We start from the raw sequence: 16207 nt of genomic DNA, 5'->3' as shown, positions 1-16207 counted from the left end.
ACGAGTTGCCCCCCTGGCGCCGGGCACCGGGTCCACCCTGCCTCAGTGCGGTGAGGACAGCTCCTGTCCTGGCAGTTTTACTGGGAAAAGTGGGGTGAAGCTCTTAGGGAGGCCAATGGCAGGGTCAGATGGGATGGGGCGCACGCGGGTGCCTCAGCCCACACAGGGCCAGCTTGCTGTAGGACATGACTCCCCACCACAGCAGCTGCTGGGTCTCTGTCGTCCTGGGGAGGCCTGCACTGAGGACACACCCCTGGTCTGGTCCACTTGCACCACCTAGAGGAAAGCTCGAGAAGAGCAAGACCCGCTCTACAGGCAGGACCAGAGTCCAGGACCTTAGAAGCAGGGAGACCCTGGGGACCCTCATCTGCCTGGCAGTTGGGTCCCTCGGCTGGCCCAGCCATCGGCAAGCCCCTGTTGGCCACCTGAGCACCACCCGGGCCAGCCTGTCCTATAGTGACCAGCACTCGGCCCCTCTTCATTGTCGCAGCTGCGTTGGCTCGGTATCTGCCCCTCAGAGCCTGCCCCTGGACAAACTACTCTTCACGGAGAGCTGAGGGGAAGGTCTGTGCCCTGATAAACAAGCACAGACAGTGACAGACACACCAGAAGTCAGGGCTCATCGGGAGAGCAGGGGCAGCTGGGGAAGCACCACCGCCCTGGTGCCGCAGGGCTTTTGCACAGCCTCCCACCCTAGAGCTCTCTGCCCCACCCCAACTGCACTTTTGCTCATCCCTCTTGTGAGCACTGTCCCAACGCTCCATCAGCAGAGGGGAGTGTCCCGGTCCTTCTCCTGGGCGCCTCAGTATGTCCTGTCACGGGGCTTCTCCCTCTTTCTGAGACCCTCTGCTGGGAGCAGCACAAGGACCAGGAGAGCTATTGGCTCCGCCTGGCTCCCAGCACATACTAAGTCCTCACCGAACATCTCCGATGAGCAATGTGCGTGGCTCAGTTGCCACGATACCCCCCCACCCCCGGCTTGTCTCGCACACGGACTGTGAGGTGCCTGCAAGGCACCTCCCACCCCCACCTGAGCCCCGGCGCCTGCAGCCTGGGCCTCATGACCGGCACTTGTCGATTCTCTCTCTACTCCATGCCATCCCCGCTGCCGGACTCAAGGGGCCCACTTCTCATGGCAGTAGAAGCCGCCATGTGGGTCCCCTGTGGGCCATGCCTCCTGCTCTTCACGCCCCCGTCGCCCACAGCGTGGCCCCCAGATTGTCTGAGAGGCCAGTAGAATACAGGTCACTTCCCAAACTAGGATACAGAAGGCGCTGGACCTCCGCCTCCCCTTCTCAGATCTCCCGAGTCGGGGAAGCTAGCTGCCTTGTGGGGCGTGGCTCTGTGGAGAGGCCTGTGTGGTGAGGACAGCAGGCAGCGGGAGGCCTCCTGGAGCGGGAGCCTCGCCCCATCGAGCCTTCAGGTGACACAACCCTGACTGACAGGCTAGCTGCAGCCTCATGAGAGACCCTGAGCTGGAACCCGTCGGCTAAGCCACAGCGAAGGTGCCCCTCAGAAGCCCTGCAAGACCGTAAATGCCCGTTGTCAGCCTGACCCACTGAGTTTGGAGTGGTTTGTCACTCAGCATAGACAGCAAAAGACACTGTGGCAAAACTTTTATGATAACTGCAAGTACTTCTGCATCTATGCACAAGTGCTCACTGCTGGCTTGTCTGGAACAGATCACCTGGCTACATTTCGATATCATAGCTATCCCTGTTTCTAGTGAGCTACTGCTTGAGTCCTTGCAATGAGCAAAGCAGGACCGCCTGTTCTCCTCCACAGCGCACCCTGCAACGTGCCCGCTGCCTGGTGGCCTACCTTGCCGTCAGAGTCAGGCCTTCCTTTACTGGGCACTTGACTCCTTGGCAGGAGTCGCCCCCTTGTAAGCCTCTGTCTAGTGGCTTGAGCACAGCTGACCTTGCTTCGGGGCACCAGGGCTGGTGTTTCCAGTGCAAGAATTGTCACCTCCTGGCTGCAGTGTTTGGGGGGCAGCCGTGACCCTAGCCGGCCAGTGGGAAGTGACACAAGGCATTTCCTGAGCCACCACAGAGAGTGCCCCGCGGGCAGGAGCGAGTGTGAGGCACAGACGGAATGCAAGAGGGGCAGTTTCACCCTCCCCATTTGGGGGCAGGATGTATGTAATTAGCTTTGTTCTTTCTTGGGCTATTTATCACACTCCTTGTCACACTGAGGTGTGGGGTTCTAGGGTCCATGCATCGCTCGCTGAAAGTTTGGGAGCAGAAGAACCAGATCCCCCCTCCCGGCTCCAGGGAGCCCCAGCAACACCCCCTGGAAAAGACCCTCGTTTGCTGTGAGCTGCTGCGCGCCTGCCACGTTGGGGAGCTCCTCACAGGGTGTAGACCGTGGCATGTGCCCCCACCCACCTCTAGCTGAGCATGAGCAACCCTCGAAGGCAGATTCTGCTCCTTAACGTTTGTGCCTGGCTCTTAAGGACACTTAGCATGAACAGATCTCTAGGCACAGGTTGGCAGAGCCACAGAATGAAGTTCCTGGAATTATTTAATTTAAAATAGGACTTACACACGGATTCAGACACATTCAACATTCTTCAACATGAAAAATCCAATTCTTGAAGAATATTATGTTAGCAGTTTTGCAAATGGTTCCCACCTTCCGAAATCGAAAGAATATATGCCAGCATGTGATGGATTTTGATTTTTATACCTTTCTCTATTTTGAAACTTTCTGTACCAAACAACTTTGAATTATGAGCAAGATGTAATAGGATGTTCCAAAGAGCATCTGAAGGCCCCCGTGTCCCCCCACCCCACCCCCCTTCTCTCTCCCTCTGTTTATCAAGACCATGATTTTTATCTTTGCCATTCACAGGTGTGTCACCAACAGTTCAAGTCATGTCTGATGACTGTGAAGGGCACCACACGGCTGCCCAGGTGTGGCGGTGACGCCCGAGACTCGCTGACATGATGCTGGTGTTGGAGAAGCTTCGCGGGCCGGTGCCCCCTGCGTTCCCGCACGCTCCTGCCCCGTGTCCTCTCCTCCCACAGCCTCCTGAACACACGTGTGGGCCTCCCCAGGCCGCATCTGATGCCTGCAATTGCTGTCACCTTCCTGGAGGGCCTGGGTTCAAACCCCTGCCCCACCACACAAATGGTGTGACATGGGTGAGACACGAGACCCAAAATGGCCAGGAGAGTTACTCTAGGGACTGTCCTGAGCAGTAAATCAGTTAGTATATGTAAAAAAAAATCTTAGAACACTGCTGGTCTATGTTTGCTGCTGACACTACCATTATCAGTAGTATTCTAAGGACATTTTGGCTAATGATCAAAGAAGCCTTCCTTCTCACTGCCAGGCCACAGATGAATAAGTTAATTTTAAAGTAAGTCAAATAAGGGGCGCCCGGGGGCTCAGTCAGTGAAGCATCCGACTTCGGTTCAGGTCATGATCTTGCAGCTCCTAGATGCGAGCCCTGAGTCAGGCTCTGTGCTGACAGCTCAGAGCCTGGAGCCTGCTTCAGATTCTGTGTCTCCCTCTTTCTCTGCCCCTCCCTTGCTCCTGCTCTGTTTCTCTCTGTCTCAATAATAGATAAAATATAAAAAAATAAAGTCAAATAAGAAACCAAAATTTGAAAGATTTTCTAACTAACCAACCGGGACTTTCTACACAGCCGAGAAACACTGCATGTTGTTCCTTTGATGCTCAAAGCCCCTCCCCCACCAGCCCCTGCGACCTCACTAGGAAAGTCCTGGACGGGACCAGCCAACACTTGGGGTGGAGGTGAGGGCCCCGCAGGAGCCTGGGGAGACCAGAGGGAGGAGGGACCGCCATGTGAGGCCCCTGCTTAGCCCCTGGGGGACAGGGCATGCACCCCTGCCCCGTTGCCCCCCATGCCACACCCACAACAGGTAAGAAGGGGCTCAGACCTCAGATGGGCCTGTCCCCCTGCTAGCAGTTTGCCGCCCTGAAGCCGGCCCAGGAAGAGCGTGATGAGGCCGTTCAGCTGACGAGTGGGTGGTGGGTGAAGCCGCCACGTTTGTGACAACTGGTGACGCGACAGTAGGAACACGGACCAACACCCACTCGCGCCTCCTGTTCACTCCACTAGAAATGACACCGTCCTTATAAAAGCTAAAAACCTACGGCCGGTTCTCGCCCCAGGGTTGGTTTACGGTGACTCCTTCCACATTCTTCTTTTTTTCTTTAAATGATTTACTTTTTTTAACTTTTTTTTTTTAACGTTTATTTATTTGGGAAAGACAGAGAGAGACAGAGCATGAGCAGGGGAGGGGCGGGGAGAGAGGGAGACACAGAATCTGAAGCAGGCTCCGGGCTCTGAGCTGTCAGCACAGAGCCCGATGTGGGGCTCGAACCCATGAACCGCGAGATTGTGACCTGAGCCAAAGTCGGAGGCTTAACCGACGGAGCCCCCAGGCACACTACACCCTTTTTAAAGAGAGGTGAAGGCACAAGTGATGCCCTGACTATGCCATGTGCCAGTCTGCCCGGGGTTGTGAATGCTTTGAGTTCATACACAGAGCACTCAGAGTAGTCCTGGCACATAATAATTGTTCAGAAAATGCTCTTTGTGACTATGGGGCACTTATATGACATGTGGACAAACAAAACAGGTGGCAGTGTTTGGCTTAGCTTTTTGTGGCAGCATCAGGCCGAAGCAGGTCCCCCCAGCTGCTCCAAGGCCTGCGCTCTCCCTGGTGGTGGCTTCGGTGTCTCATCGAGCTCAGACAGACTGCTTGTCCTCATGGGCGGGAAGCTCCCAGGCACTGCCTTCTGCACATGAGGGGATGAGCCAGCACCAGACTGTGGGCCGGGCCCCCCAACGAGGTTGCAGACCCACCCACGCTGGCGGGTGGTGGGGTTTGCACCACAAACACACTCCAGCAGAAGCGGGTGATCTGGCCGAGTGTGTCTGCCGACCAGATTCGAGACGCAGCACCCCACCAGATGGTCACAAGGGACATCGTAGGGTCTGGGACCAAACCCCACCCCACGCGACAGAGTCCAGATGGCAGCTGGGAAGGAAGGCCACATCCATGTCATGCTGCTGTGACTACGTGTTTGCCATCAGGCTCTGGAAGTGACATGAAGAGAGAGCTTGGGATTTTGGTAATGCCAGCTCCCTAGTCAGAAGTGGTTTCAAACTCGGGTTCTGATCTTCACCAGCTGTGGGCCTGGGATTACTGCCATCTGCTTCTTCACAGGCTGGTATGTGGCCTTTTGCGGGGAGGGACCATCTTCAGAGGACGACCAGCACACACAGCTGTGTAAAGTGCCAGGCTCCCCATGCGAGGTGAAGCAAAAACGGAGCATGGGGGCTCTGGGTGACTCCAGCCCAGGGCTCCTCTCCTTGGACGGTGAAGGTCTGCGGTGGTCACAGGAGCCCTTTGCTGAGACTTGGAAGGCTGGAGTGAAGTGGCCACCTTGCTTCATGCCTGTCCATCATATGTGTGACAAGGGCTTCAAGGTCCGCATTGTAAGCTCAGTGCACAGGGTCCCTGACCCTGGCTGACCTCACTGGCTGGGACAGGGGCAGGTCTGGAGCTCCAACCACTGCCACCACACCTGCCTCCACTCCTGCCTCACTGTAGGGCTGCTGGGAGAGCAAGTCTCAGAGCCCAGGCTCCCTGAGAACGTGCCTGAAGTCTGACGGGAGGAAGTGCAGAGAAGGGCAGAGGCGTGAATAGGGGCTGGCAGAGGGCATGCCAGACACGGAGACTCAGTGGAGGCAGCCCCCAGCTGAGCAGAGAGATCCTCTGTCTTTGGCACCTAGTGGTGACCGCTCTGTCTTGAGTTTCCTCCTCACAAGGTGGCATCTTAGGGTCTCAGTGCCATGACGACAATGGGGGTGGGGGTCTCTGAGACCACTGCAGGATTGTTTAATTAAATGCTTTGAGACAATTGTAGATTCCATGGAGTTGTAAGAAATAAAACAGAGCCACCACAGGGACCCTTCACCTATTCTCCCCCTATGGTGACATCTTGCAGAACTCGGCATACAATCTTGTGGCCATGGCCTCCATATTGACACAGTAAGGACGCACAGAGCGTGTCAAGGCCCAAGGGCCCCCCCTCTGGCCTGCACCTCCTCTCAGCCCCTGGAGGCCACTATCTGTTCTCCATTTTATCGTTCTGTCTTTTCAACACTGGCATATAAGTGGCAGCATGTAACTGTAACCCTTTGAGACTGGCTTGTGTGCTCAATTCGAGTTCCAACCAGACTGGATCTCACTGTGTCAATGGGTGGCTGCTCTGCTGAGGGGTCCCAGGGTGTGGAGGGACCGAAGCCTGTTTAACCATTTCCCTGTCGAAGGACATTTGGGGATGTGAGGAGAAGAGCTGCTATGAAACCGGGCGCACAGGTGCTCATGTGAATTTCAGTTTCCATTTCTCCGGCGTAAATGCCCCCGGGTGTGACTGCTGGTCACGTTTCATATTTTGAGAAATTGCCAGAAGGGGCTGTACCACTTTACACTCCCGCAGTCCATCACTCGTAATTCTGAGATCTGACAAAGGACACTGCGGAGCCACTGAATGTGTCTGGGCCCCAGTGTGCTCCCTGCCAATCCCAAAGCAGAAGGCGCGAGGGCACGGCCGCCATGGGGCTGCTGGAGGACCAAGGACAGCAGGCAGCAGCAGGCCCCCATGGTGCCAACTGGCTAGATGGGACCTGGGCTATTTCCGAGCTAAAAGTCTGCTTTGAAGGGAGAACTTTCTGGACAAAGACTGTCCAGGTTTCTCGGCCTTGGGCAGATTCACAGACGTGGGTCAGTTCAGAATTCTGAAGGGTATTCACGGAGATGCATCTGGTGGCACGTCCATGCCCACTGATAAATACCCCCTCTCCCACCCTCCCACCAAGATCCTACCTTGTTTTCCCCCTAAAATTCCCACACCCTGTCATCTTTTCACACGAATCTGCCCATACTTGGAATCACGGCTTTGGGGCTCATGAAGTTCTGGCTTAGCTGTGAGTGTGCTCCTGGCACCGCAGGCCCTGGGCCCCAGGCCCACGGCAGGCCCCCCTCCACAGCAGGCTCCTGGCCCTTGCTGGGCCCCCTGGAGAAGGGACCCTTCTGTACAGGGAGAGACAGTGAGGCTGGGACATGGGGCCTTGGAGGAAATGCTGCACCCCATGTCTCTGACCTGGCTATGACCCAGTGCTCCAGGCAGGGACACACCAGCTGGACCCAAACCATCCTGCCTGGACCCATGGCCCAGGAGCAGGAGGTGGGGCTGAGCCTGGTGGTGGAAGGCAGCGACAGCTCTTTCCCTCTCTGTGTTCTGGCTCCTGGCTGGGTCCCATCGACAAGAGTCCACTGTGGGATAGGGGCCCTGGGAAGAGCCTAGCGTCCCCCTGCGCACCCTGGGCGCACAGACTGGGGAGCTCAGAGGAGACGTCTGCCAGTGCAGAGAGCCCAGGAGGAGCCCAGCTCAGCTGGGGAGTGGGGTGTGAAGGGCTACCAAGCGACTCTGCGACTCTGCGTCAAACTCTGGGGCTGGCCCAGGGAGCGGAGCGCCCCCGGAGACTAGGACCCAGAGGGAGGCGGGGTGGCGCCCCGCCCCTCGGACCACCCAGCTCGCGGCTCCCTTCTCCCTGGGTCCGTCTGCCGGTCAGAGGGTCACCCAGAGCCGGCTCGGCAGCCCTCCGCCGCTTTACCAGTGGCTGGGGCCTCCCCTGCTCTGGGATTGGATGTGAGAGAGCGGGGTGGGTGCGGGCGGGGGACCCCAGAAGCCCAGATTCCCAGCTCGGGCAGAGAGTGCAGGCGCTGCGGAAGTGCGTCTGGGACCTCCGCAAAGACCCGGCGGGCTGGCGGACCACACCGAGGAGGCGGCAACTGCAAAGGCAGCGGTCCCGGAGGGGCCGCAGGCACCGGGTGAGCCAAGATGTTTGACAGCTCGCAGTACCCCTACAACTGCTTCAATTACGACGCCGACGACTACCCGGTGGGCAGCTCCGACGAGGAGAAGCGGCTCTCGAGACCCGCGTACAGGTGGGGGGCTGGGTGCCATGACCTTCCACCGCAAGGACCTGCCTGGGACAGAGGGGTGGCTTTCTCCTCGGGGGCGGGGGCAGCACCGAGGGAAGGGACACGTCTGCACATTTAGAAGTAGCCAGAGAAGGTTCTCACAGCTTCCCTGAAGAAACTCCCAAGTAAGAGCCAAAGCTGGGGTCTGGGCAGACACTGGGGCGGGAGCTCCAAGGTTCAGGCTCCCGCACACGGAGACGCCCTGAGGGCAGAGGAAGGCGCGCCCCTGGCGAAGGGAGGGGCTGGCCCGAGGGGGCTCCTGATGCTGAGGCTGCCCCCGCCCCGCCCCATGTGGCCCCATGCGCCCCTATTTGCAGCTACATTGCGCTGATCGCCATGGCCATCCAGCAGAGCCCCTCAGGCAGAGTGACCCTGTCGGGCATCTACGACTTCATCATGCGCAAGTTCCCCTTCTACCGAGCCAACCAGCGGGCCTGGCAGAACTCCATCCGCCACAACCTGTCCCTCAACAGCTGCTTCGTGAAGGTGAGTCCCCACCCCAGCCCCCTGAAGTGGCCCCCTAGTGTCCCAGGCGTGGGGGGCCCCGACCCAGGGCCAGGGTGGGTTTTGCAGCAGCAATGTAGGCTGCCTCCAATTTGCTCCATGAGCAACACCACCGACCCCAAGGACGGGGACCTATGCAGTGCAGACCCTGGACTCCTAAGTGAGGCCAGATGCCTCGAGGGGCGGGCGGGAGTGGGGTGGGGGCCAGCCCCTCCCCGAGCCCCGCCCTCCCCCTCAGGTGCCTCGGATGGAGGGCCAGGAGAAGGGCAAGGGCAACTATTGGACGTTTGCTGGTGGCTGCGAGTCGCTGCTGGACCTCTTTGAGAATGGCAACTACCGCCGGCGACGCCGGCGCCGCGGCCCCCAGCGCGATGGGGCAAGGGGGGCGCATGTGGGGGGTGCGGAGGGGCCGTCAGAGCCGGCCCCCCACAGCCAGCCCCCCACCCCTGGCAGCCCGGCTGCCCTGAGGAAGGAGGATTGCAGGGGCATCAAGTTCAGCATTGACTACATTCTGTCCACGCCTGACCCCTCCCGGGGGCTGCAGAGCCCTTGCGGCCAGCAGGAGGCCAGAACCCCCAGACTGGAGGCCCAGCAGATGAGCTTCCACCTGTGGACAGTATGAGGCGGGGCTGATGCCCTGCTAGTCGGTGTCTTCCAGCCCCACCTCGAGCCACATCCTTCTAACTTCCAGACTCATGTTCCGCGCTGAAAACCAGCCTGGGCTGGAGGGACAAGAGGTCAGTCTTCTGGCTTCATCCTTCAGAAGTTCCCCTGCAGGAAGACCCACGGGGTCATCTGACTGGAGGGTCTGCTCTGGAGTCACTGAGTGGCCCCACTCTAAGGGCTGTGAATACAGTAGGTTCAGGGCCACATTCACTTATAGACAAAGTAGCATCTCATCCCTCCATCTTCTGAGAATTTGCATGACCCCCACCCCCAGAAGCTGCCAGTGAGCTCTGGTGCAGATGGTGAGGTGGGTGGGCATCTTCCCGGGAACGAAAAGTGCACATGGTGAAATCTGATATTACTTGATCCCAAGAATGTTGTCCCCAAGGGTCCTGACAGTGGTCCCGTTATGGATGATGTGATCAGAAGTTCAAGTGCATGGATAGTTGTGGATGGAATATTCAACGACTGCTTAAGAAATTCTGTGCCCTTTTTTATACAGGAAAGAAGGGTAGGAGCAAGGCGGGGTCCACATTTGGGACAGCGTGGGGCAAAGCACACTTTTCTTGGTTCCTCAGAGCAGGGACTAAGCCCCTATTCAGGCATGTTCCACCTGGCTGGCTTCCTAAGAAAGCAGACACGAGGTAGCAGGCAGCTGGCAGATCCTGCTAGGCTGTGAGCTGCACAATCTTACAGACACTGGAGGTGGGTGCGCTCCATTTGAAATGTAAATGATTTAATTACTGTGTAGAGACAGGCATTTTAAAAAACACAATTATGCACAGTGAAACTATTTGACCAACCTTATCATTTTTCACCAGCCCATTTTTGCAGAGTTAATTGGTTTCCATGACTTAATTTGAACATTAGTATGGATTACACCTAATCTGATCCACTAGGTGACAATGACTGGCTAATTTTGTAAACAACAAAAACACACCCAAGCAGGCTGGCTGTCTCGGCTGGGAATCACACAGCCGTGCTTTATCGGACTCTGAAAACTCAGACTGGTAAAGGCTGGCCAGCGGGAGGCAGAGACAGACAGCGATGCAAGGATCACTTAGTGGGCCCACTTCTGATTCAGACATTTCATCAAACCACAGCAGTCTTATGTGTCCACCCACACAGACCCCGTGGGTTGATTTGAGTAGAGGGCAGAAGGGGCTTTACTTGCAAATGTTGTGAAACACCTGGTCCCCACGTCTGGAGATGAACCCTGGGGGCGATGTGCTCACTGCCTGCCCACCCTCACCCAGGGGGCAGCCTGTCAGCTTCACGGGAGGAGGGGGGCCCTGCCTCAAACAGCCCTCTGGGCACAAATGCCAGCTGCTGGAGGTCCTGGCCGGGAAAGCACCCGACACTGGGGGACCCACCCAGCCCACCAGGCACAGCGGCCCCATTGACGGTCCTGACACTTCTCATCCCTATTTTACAGACGGGGCACCTGCATGCCGGTGGACCCGGGCCCAGTGTGTGGCCTGGGGGCTGGGCAGCTAATGCTCCATCCACATTTCGGCCCATGCAAGCTCAGAGCTGCTATGTGCACGTGTGTGCGTGTGTGCATCGTAGGTGTGATGTCTGTCTGCGTTCTTGTTATCCATATCCCTTTGCCGGTTCTGCAAAAAGCCGTTTCAATGATAGTAGATGTGACTTTGTGGTGATGTGGTGCTGTGTTACTATTACACACAGGTGGATGGCATGCACCAGGTCTCAAGATATATTTTTCTGCTGCCAATCAAGCAAATAAAATTTGCATTTTATCTTTCGGGCTCTAGCCGTATTTCTCTGTTTTGTTTGGTGAGCAGAGCCTGATGGAGAACAGAGAAGTCCTCTGTCCTAAAGAGGGCAGTTTTTGAAGCTGTGGCCTTTCGAGGGGGCGCCTGGGGACCAGAGAGGTGGTCAGTGTGTCCTCCCTCTTCACATGGTCTGACGCAGATGCTCACCAGCGGCCAGGGAGCAAAAGGGTGACACCAGGCAGGTGAGGTCTGTGCACTAGGAGGTGTTACATTTGTTTTGCAAAGGATATCAATCATGTTCTTAAAAGCGGAGGGACATTTTCAATTTGCCAGCGCGTGATACTCCACGACTTCAGAAAGTCTCCGAGCTCTTGGAGTGAGTGGCATTTAATACCAAACAACATCACAGGGGTGAGGGCTGGCTCTGGCCTATTCAAATGCCACTGCCAACATGCAGACTCGCCCAACGCAATTATAATTAAATACTTTATGCCTCTCTTGCAAATCCGCTGATTGATCACCAATACGTACATTACCACCGCATTACCCCCGAGCAGATGTCTGCCACATGGTTACGGATCACCAGGTTTCCATTAACAAAGTTGAGAGGCACTGCTGCGTGGGAGACCAGGGGAAGTGTGTGCAGACTGCCATCAAGCTGCGCGATGTTCCTGGCTGGGCAGCATATCCAGGCTGAGCCCTTGCTCACCCAGGCAGGATACCCCTTCCCACGGCAGCTGGCCAGCCCAGGGCCCCCCACCACAGCTGGAGACCGATGCGGACCACACCCATGGCCAGGTGGATGGAGGAAGAGCCCTGGGATCCGGGTGGGGGCAGGTCTGTGGGCACAAAGTGGCCCCAGTCGATGCCCTCCCTCATCCCATGTTTGACCTCAGGGTCCAGAGAGGCCTGCCCTAGCCAAGAGTGGCTTCCAGACCAAACCATCCACTGGCTCGTGCTCTGCCCCCAGGGAAGCAGAGAAAGGCCTCATTTCTCTTCAGATTCCTTGTTTTCTTTACTGAGCTATTCTGGGGCTATCTGTTCATTTGTTCAACCAACATCCATGGGGCCTATGCTAGGTGCCGGGGTGTAATCACGGGCCAGGCTGTGTCCCGGCAGCGTGCATGGAGAGCCCCAGGCCTCCACGAGGCTGGGAAGCAAGCCCGCACTCGGGGTGCGGAGATGCGGGCTGGGCAGGGCCCCACGGGAAGCCTCCTCCAGGATGGGCAGGGGCACGGATGCCTGGGGAATGGGTGTTCACAGCGGGAGGTGGTGAGAGCCTAGCCCCCAAGGCGGGAAGCAGTGCGGGGTGGGGATGTGCAGAAGGCCAGTGTGGCTGGAGGGAGACACGGCAAGAGAGAAATGCACGAGAAGGCCCCAGCCCCCAAGTCCAGGCCGAATGGCCACTCCTGGAGCCTTTGAAATCCATCTCCTGCACTCAACTCAGTCTGAGTGTTTTCTGATACCCAGAGCTCAGACTGGAGAGCCCCCTCCCAGGCACTTCGCCTGGTTGTGTGTCTCCTTCACCCGTCCTCACACCTCGGTCCCTGACCCGTCCCATCTTGTGCAGGTGAAACCAGACACAGGCCCTGCTCTGTGGGCGATGCTAGCCAGCATGCTGGCCTGAGGGTGAGCAGGGTCATCTGGAGCTCCGGTTGGCACATCCCCCTTGGCATCTTCTGAGCCTCAGTCAGCTGTCCCAGAGAGACCTCGGAGGCCTGCGGACCTGCGGTCCTGGCCTCCTGGGTGGGGGCAGGGAATGGCACCAGGCTGGAAGCCTTGTAGAGGTGTGTGCTCAGACAGGGCAGTGCCCACCGGAGCCCTGAGGTCTTTGTCTGTGGCACGGGCCATGCACAGAACCCCGGAGACTCAGCTGAGATGGAGGAGGTCTGTACCCATCACACATTTCTCCCCACCCCATACCCCCCACCATCTTCTGCTCAGCCCAGACCCAGCCAGGGTGTCAGGGAAGGGACTGGCCCACTGGCCCATGAGCATCATGGAAACCAGGCCCCCTGGCCAGGCCAAGCAAGTCCTCCGGGCACCTCCCTTCCTTGAAGCAGCCCCCAGGGCCCCCACTCCTTCCCTGATACCCCAACCCTGCCCTGGGCACTGCCAACATCCTGCCTTCCCACAGGCAGGCTGGGACAGGGCCACCTGGAGCCTCCGGTGTGGAGGGGTGACCCGGAGGACAGTCCTTCCATGGGTGCGGCTTCCACAGTCAGTCTTCTCTGGCCTCCCGTTCTGGGGGTTGGGCAACGCTGCCCTCTCCGCCTCATCCCTGCACTGTGAGGTGAGGTCCTCGGCTGAGCTGGGTGCAGGGCCAGAGGCCCCTCCCGTCCTGTCCTGCCACCCCAGGGTCTGGGCTCCCTCAGAAATTCCTCTGGTTCCCCCGCCACCCCCACCGACAGACCCTGGGCTGTGTGGGTGCAGAACCAACAGAGAGATTACTCGGAGGCCAAGGACTTAGGGCCCTCTGCATAAATGTTCTGTGTTAAGAACCCAAACAGGCCTATTTCTAAATTTTTTAATGCTTTTATTTTTGAGAGAGAGACAGAGTGAGAGTGGGGTGGGGCAGAGAGAAAGGGAGACAGAATCAGAAGCAGCTCCAGGCTCTGAGCTGTCAGCACAGGGCCCAACGTGGGGCTCAAACCCACAAACCGTGAGATCACAACCTGAGCCCAAGTTCAATGCTTAACCAACTGAGCCATTTGGGTGCCCCAAACAGGCCTATTTCTCACCAAAAGTATATATCTCAAAATAAGCATTGCAGGGGGTCCACCAGGTTGCGGCCTGTCTGGCGCAAGGGTCCCTCCCTGTCTCTCTGTGCCCCCCACCCCAAATCCCTGACATGGCCCCTCTGTGCTGGGTCCTTCTGTGTTTCCCATCGCCGCCCGACCCTGCTCTGCTGAAACCTCTCTCCTGGCCATTGAGCAGATCTAAGCTGCCCGAGGAGGCAGCCACAAGTGGGGAGGGCCGTGGGCAGGCATGAGGCCCTGGCCTTGTGGCCAGGGGGTTGGCAGGCAGGCCCTCGCTTTCCCTCCTGTGCAGTGGAGGCTGACTGCTAAGGGCTTCCCATCTGAAGTGAGACCAGGCTTCACATCAAGGCCATGGGCGCAGCCACACAGGTGTTTGAGGGAGCAGCTCTCCCTGGATAGGGGGCTTATCTGACAAAATGTGGCTGACGGCAGCACTGGGGTGACCAGGCCAAGACCCCCAACAGCTCACTCTCGGAGAACGTCCACCTAGAGCGCAAGTGAGGACTGACTGCAAAGGGCCCCTGGACACGGGACCCTGGCACCTTCACATCGGACCAGGCAGGCAGCCCCATACATCCGCACAGACGATGAAGGCCCGGACATTCCCTGGGGAGCGGGGGAAAGGGCATCTCTTCATTCAGTGGCAGCTGTGCCCACCCCAAAGACTCCAACCTGGAAGTCGGGGTCCAGCCCACAAGTTCCCCCAGATAACAGTGCCAGCAGGCACTGGTGTCTACGGAGGGCTCCCCACATGCTGGGCACTGTCCTTAGGACCCCCAGCTGTGTGAAGGGGGTCAGCTGACTGCCTCTGTCTTGTGGGAGCTTCCGGGCTCCACCCCCACCTGTCGGCAGCTTGTCTAGAGGGCCCCAGGGTCACTGGCTGGGCAGGACTGTGACAGCCAGGGTCCCCCTGGGAGGTCAGAGGGCACAGGGCCAGGTGCCCAGGTCCTCACTCCTCTTCCAAGCTCTGTGCCCTAGGCAGGTGGCCGAGGGCAGGGACAGGGCAGCACCATTTCTCAGGGGAGGAAACTGAGGCTCAGAGATGTCTCGCAGAGCTTGTCGGGGCAGAGGTGGGTCCTTGGTCCATCCTCCCCCATCCAGGTGCCTGGGATGCCAGGCTGAGGGTACAATGACACCTCCCAGGCTGCAGGTTAGAGGAACTCAGATTCAGGCCCTTCCACCTGCCCGCTGGGGCCACCATTCGACCCCTGAGCAGGTGTCAGAGACCTCAAATTCAGGAATGTGAGGCGGGCAAGGACCTCTGCCGCTTCATCTTCCAGGCCCCCGCCTCCCAGGCAGTGGACATGAGAACTGGCCCTCCCTTCCCCACAGGACGAGCCCGGCATGCAGCCCTGGTACCAAACACTCCAACAGGGACCTGGGGAAGGGGACGACATACGCTGTCCATCACCTGTGACTTGATTTTGTATTCAGGCAAGTTAACAATCCATAAACATTCACTACATTACACATTTTCTTCCCCCCCAAAAATACCAAGTGCATGTTGTGCAGGTGGGCCTCTCCCGAGCGCTGCTTGTTCCAGAGAACCTGGTCCTGGAAGGGAAGGAACAGCCTGTCAGGGCGCACCTGGCCAACTGAGAATTAACCACCTCCAGCTTTAGGCCACTTGAGTCAGGGTCCACATGAGATGTGGGTTTGCTCAACCGAGACAGCAGAATTAGATTTATAATGAATCAAAATCAGCAGCCGAGTAGTTTCCCAAGCAGAGGAAATCAAGTGGGAACATCTGAACTGATTCAACTTCCCCCCTGCGCTGCGGGCTCGCACTGCGGGGAGGCCGCCATGCTCACTGCCACCCGGCCCCACCCTGGCCCCCACGTGCACCACCCCCCCCTCCATCCCCGGGTCACCTGCCAGATGCTCCTACCGACCACTGGACACCTGCAGGCCCGCCACGCCCGCCTGGTCTTCGGGGACCCGAGAGCTGTCTGCCATGTTCCCATCCCGCAAGCCCAGGACCCACACAACCGCCCACCCTCTCTCCAAGCCACTTGGCTTCGGGGTTTGGGAGGCACCAAGTTGTCTGCTCCCGGGTTCGGAGCAAGAGGCTGAGAGTTACAGCAGCGCTCGACACCAGCTGGTCATGGGAGCCGATCCTGGTGCAGACAGCTAAGGGAGCGTGTCCACTCCGACCTCCACAGCTTCACACTCAGTCCTGTGGGCCATGCCTGCGGCCGGCCACCAGCCCCGTGCTCAGAGCCTGGTGCAGCGCTCAGCAAACGTGCATGAACTTAGAGCCAGGGCCCCTGGTGGCTCCCAGTCTAGATGCCCCCCTGACAGGCCACAGAGGCAGGGACCTGGGAGGATGGGGAGCTCTGCTCCCCAGCAAAAGTCGGGGCAACAGGGTGGCACCCACGGGGCCCATGGGTGGCGGTGCAGCTGTGTTCCTCAAAGACACGGGTCGGGGCTACAGACTCCGGCACACAGTGGGGACCCTGGGAAAGCCCACGAGAAGCCGACTGTCTCTGCTGGCAGACAAGCACGGGAAGAC

At 58.3% G+C, this 16207-nt stretch overlaps 1 protein-coding gene across 1 annotated transcript; it reads left to right on the top strand.

The window, feature by feature from the left end:
• Positions 1-7887: 7887 nt before the first annotated feature.
• Positions 7888-9156, top strand: LOC115297579 (forkhead box protein L1-like). The gene is made up of 3 exons (XM_029945770.1): positions 7888-7994; positions 8348-8516; positions 8773-9156. Exons 1-3 carry the CDS (start codon positions 7888-7890, stop codon positions 9154-9156), a joined length of 660 nt encoding a protein of 219 aa, XP_029801630.1.
• Positions 9157-16207: the final 7051 nt, after the last annotated feature.

The sequence above is a fragment of the Suricata suricatta genome, chromosome 8 (genome assembly GCF_006229205.1).
Source record: "Suricata suricatta isolate VVHF042 chromosome 8, meerkat_22Aug2017_6uvM2_HiC, whole genome shotgun sequence".
In the NCBI taxonomy this organism is placed as follows: domain Eukaryota; kingdom Metazoa; phylum Chordata; class Mammalia; order Carnivora; family Herpestidae; genus Suricata; species Suricata suricatta.
The sequence above is the reverse complement of the archived record's forward strand: the minus strand, read 5'-3'. Positions and strand labels throughout refer to the sequence as shown.

Coding starts and splice junctions, on each gene's coding strand:
- LOC115297579 (XM_029945770.1), top strand. CDS start 7,888: ATGTTTGACAGCTCGCAGTACCCCTACAACTGCTTCAATTACGACGCC. Junction 7,995..8,347: donor CTCTCGAGACCCGCGTACAG/GTGGGGGGCTGG, acceptor CCCTATTTGCAG/CTACATTGCGCTGATCGCCA. Junction 8,517..8,772: donor TCAACAGCTGCTTCGTGAAG/GTGAGTCCCCAC, acceptor CCTCCCCCTCAG/GTGCCTCGGATGGAGGGCCA.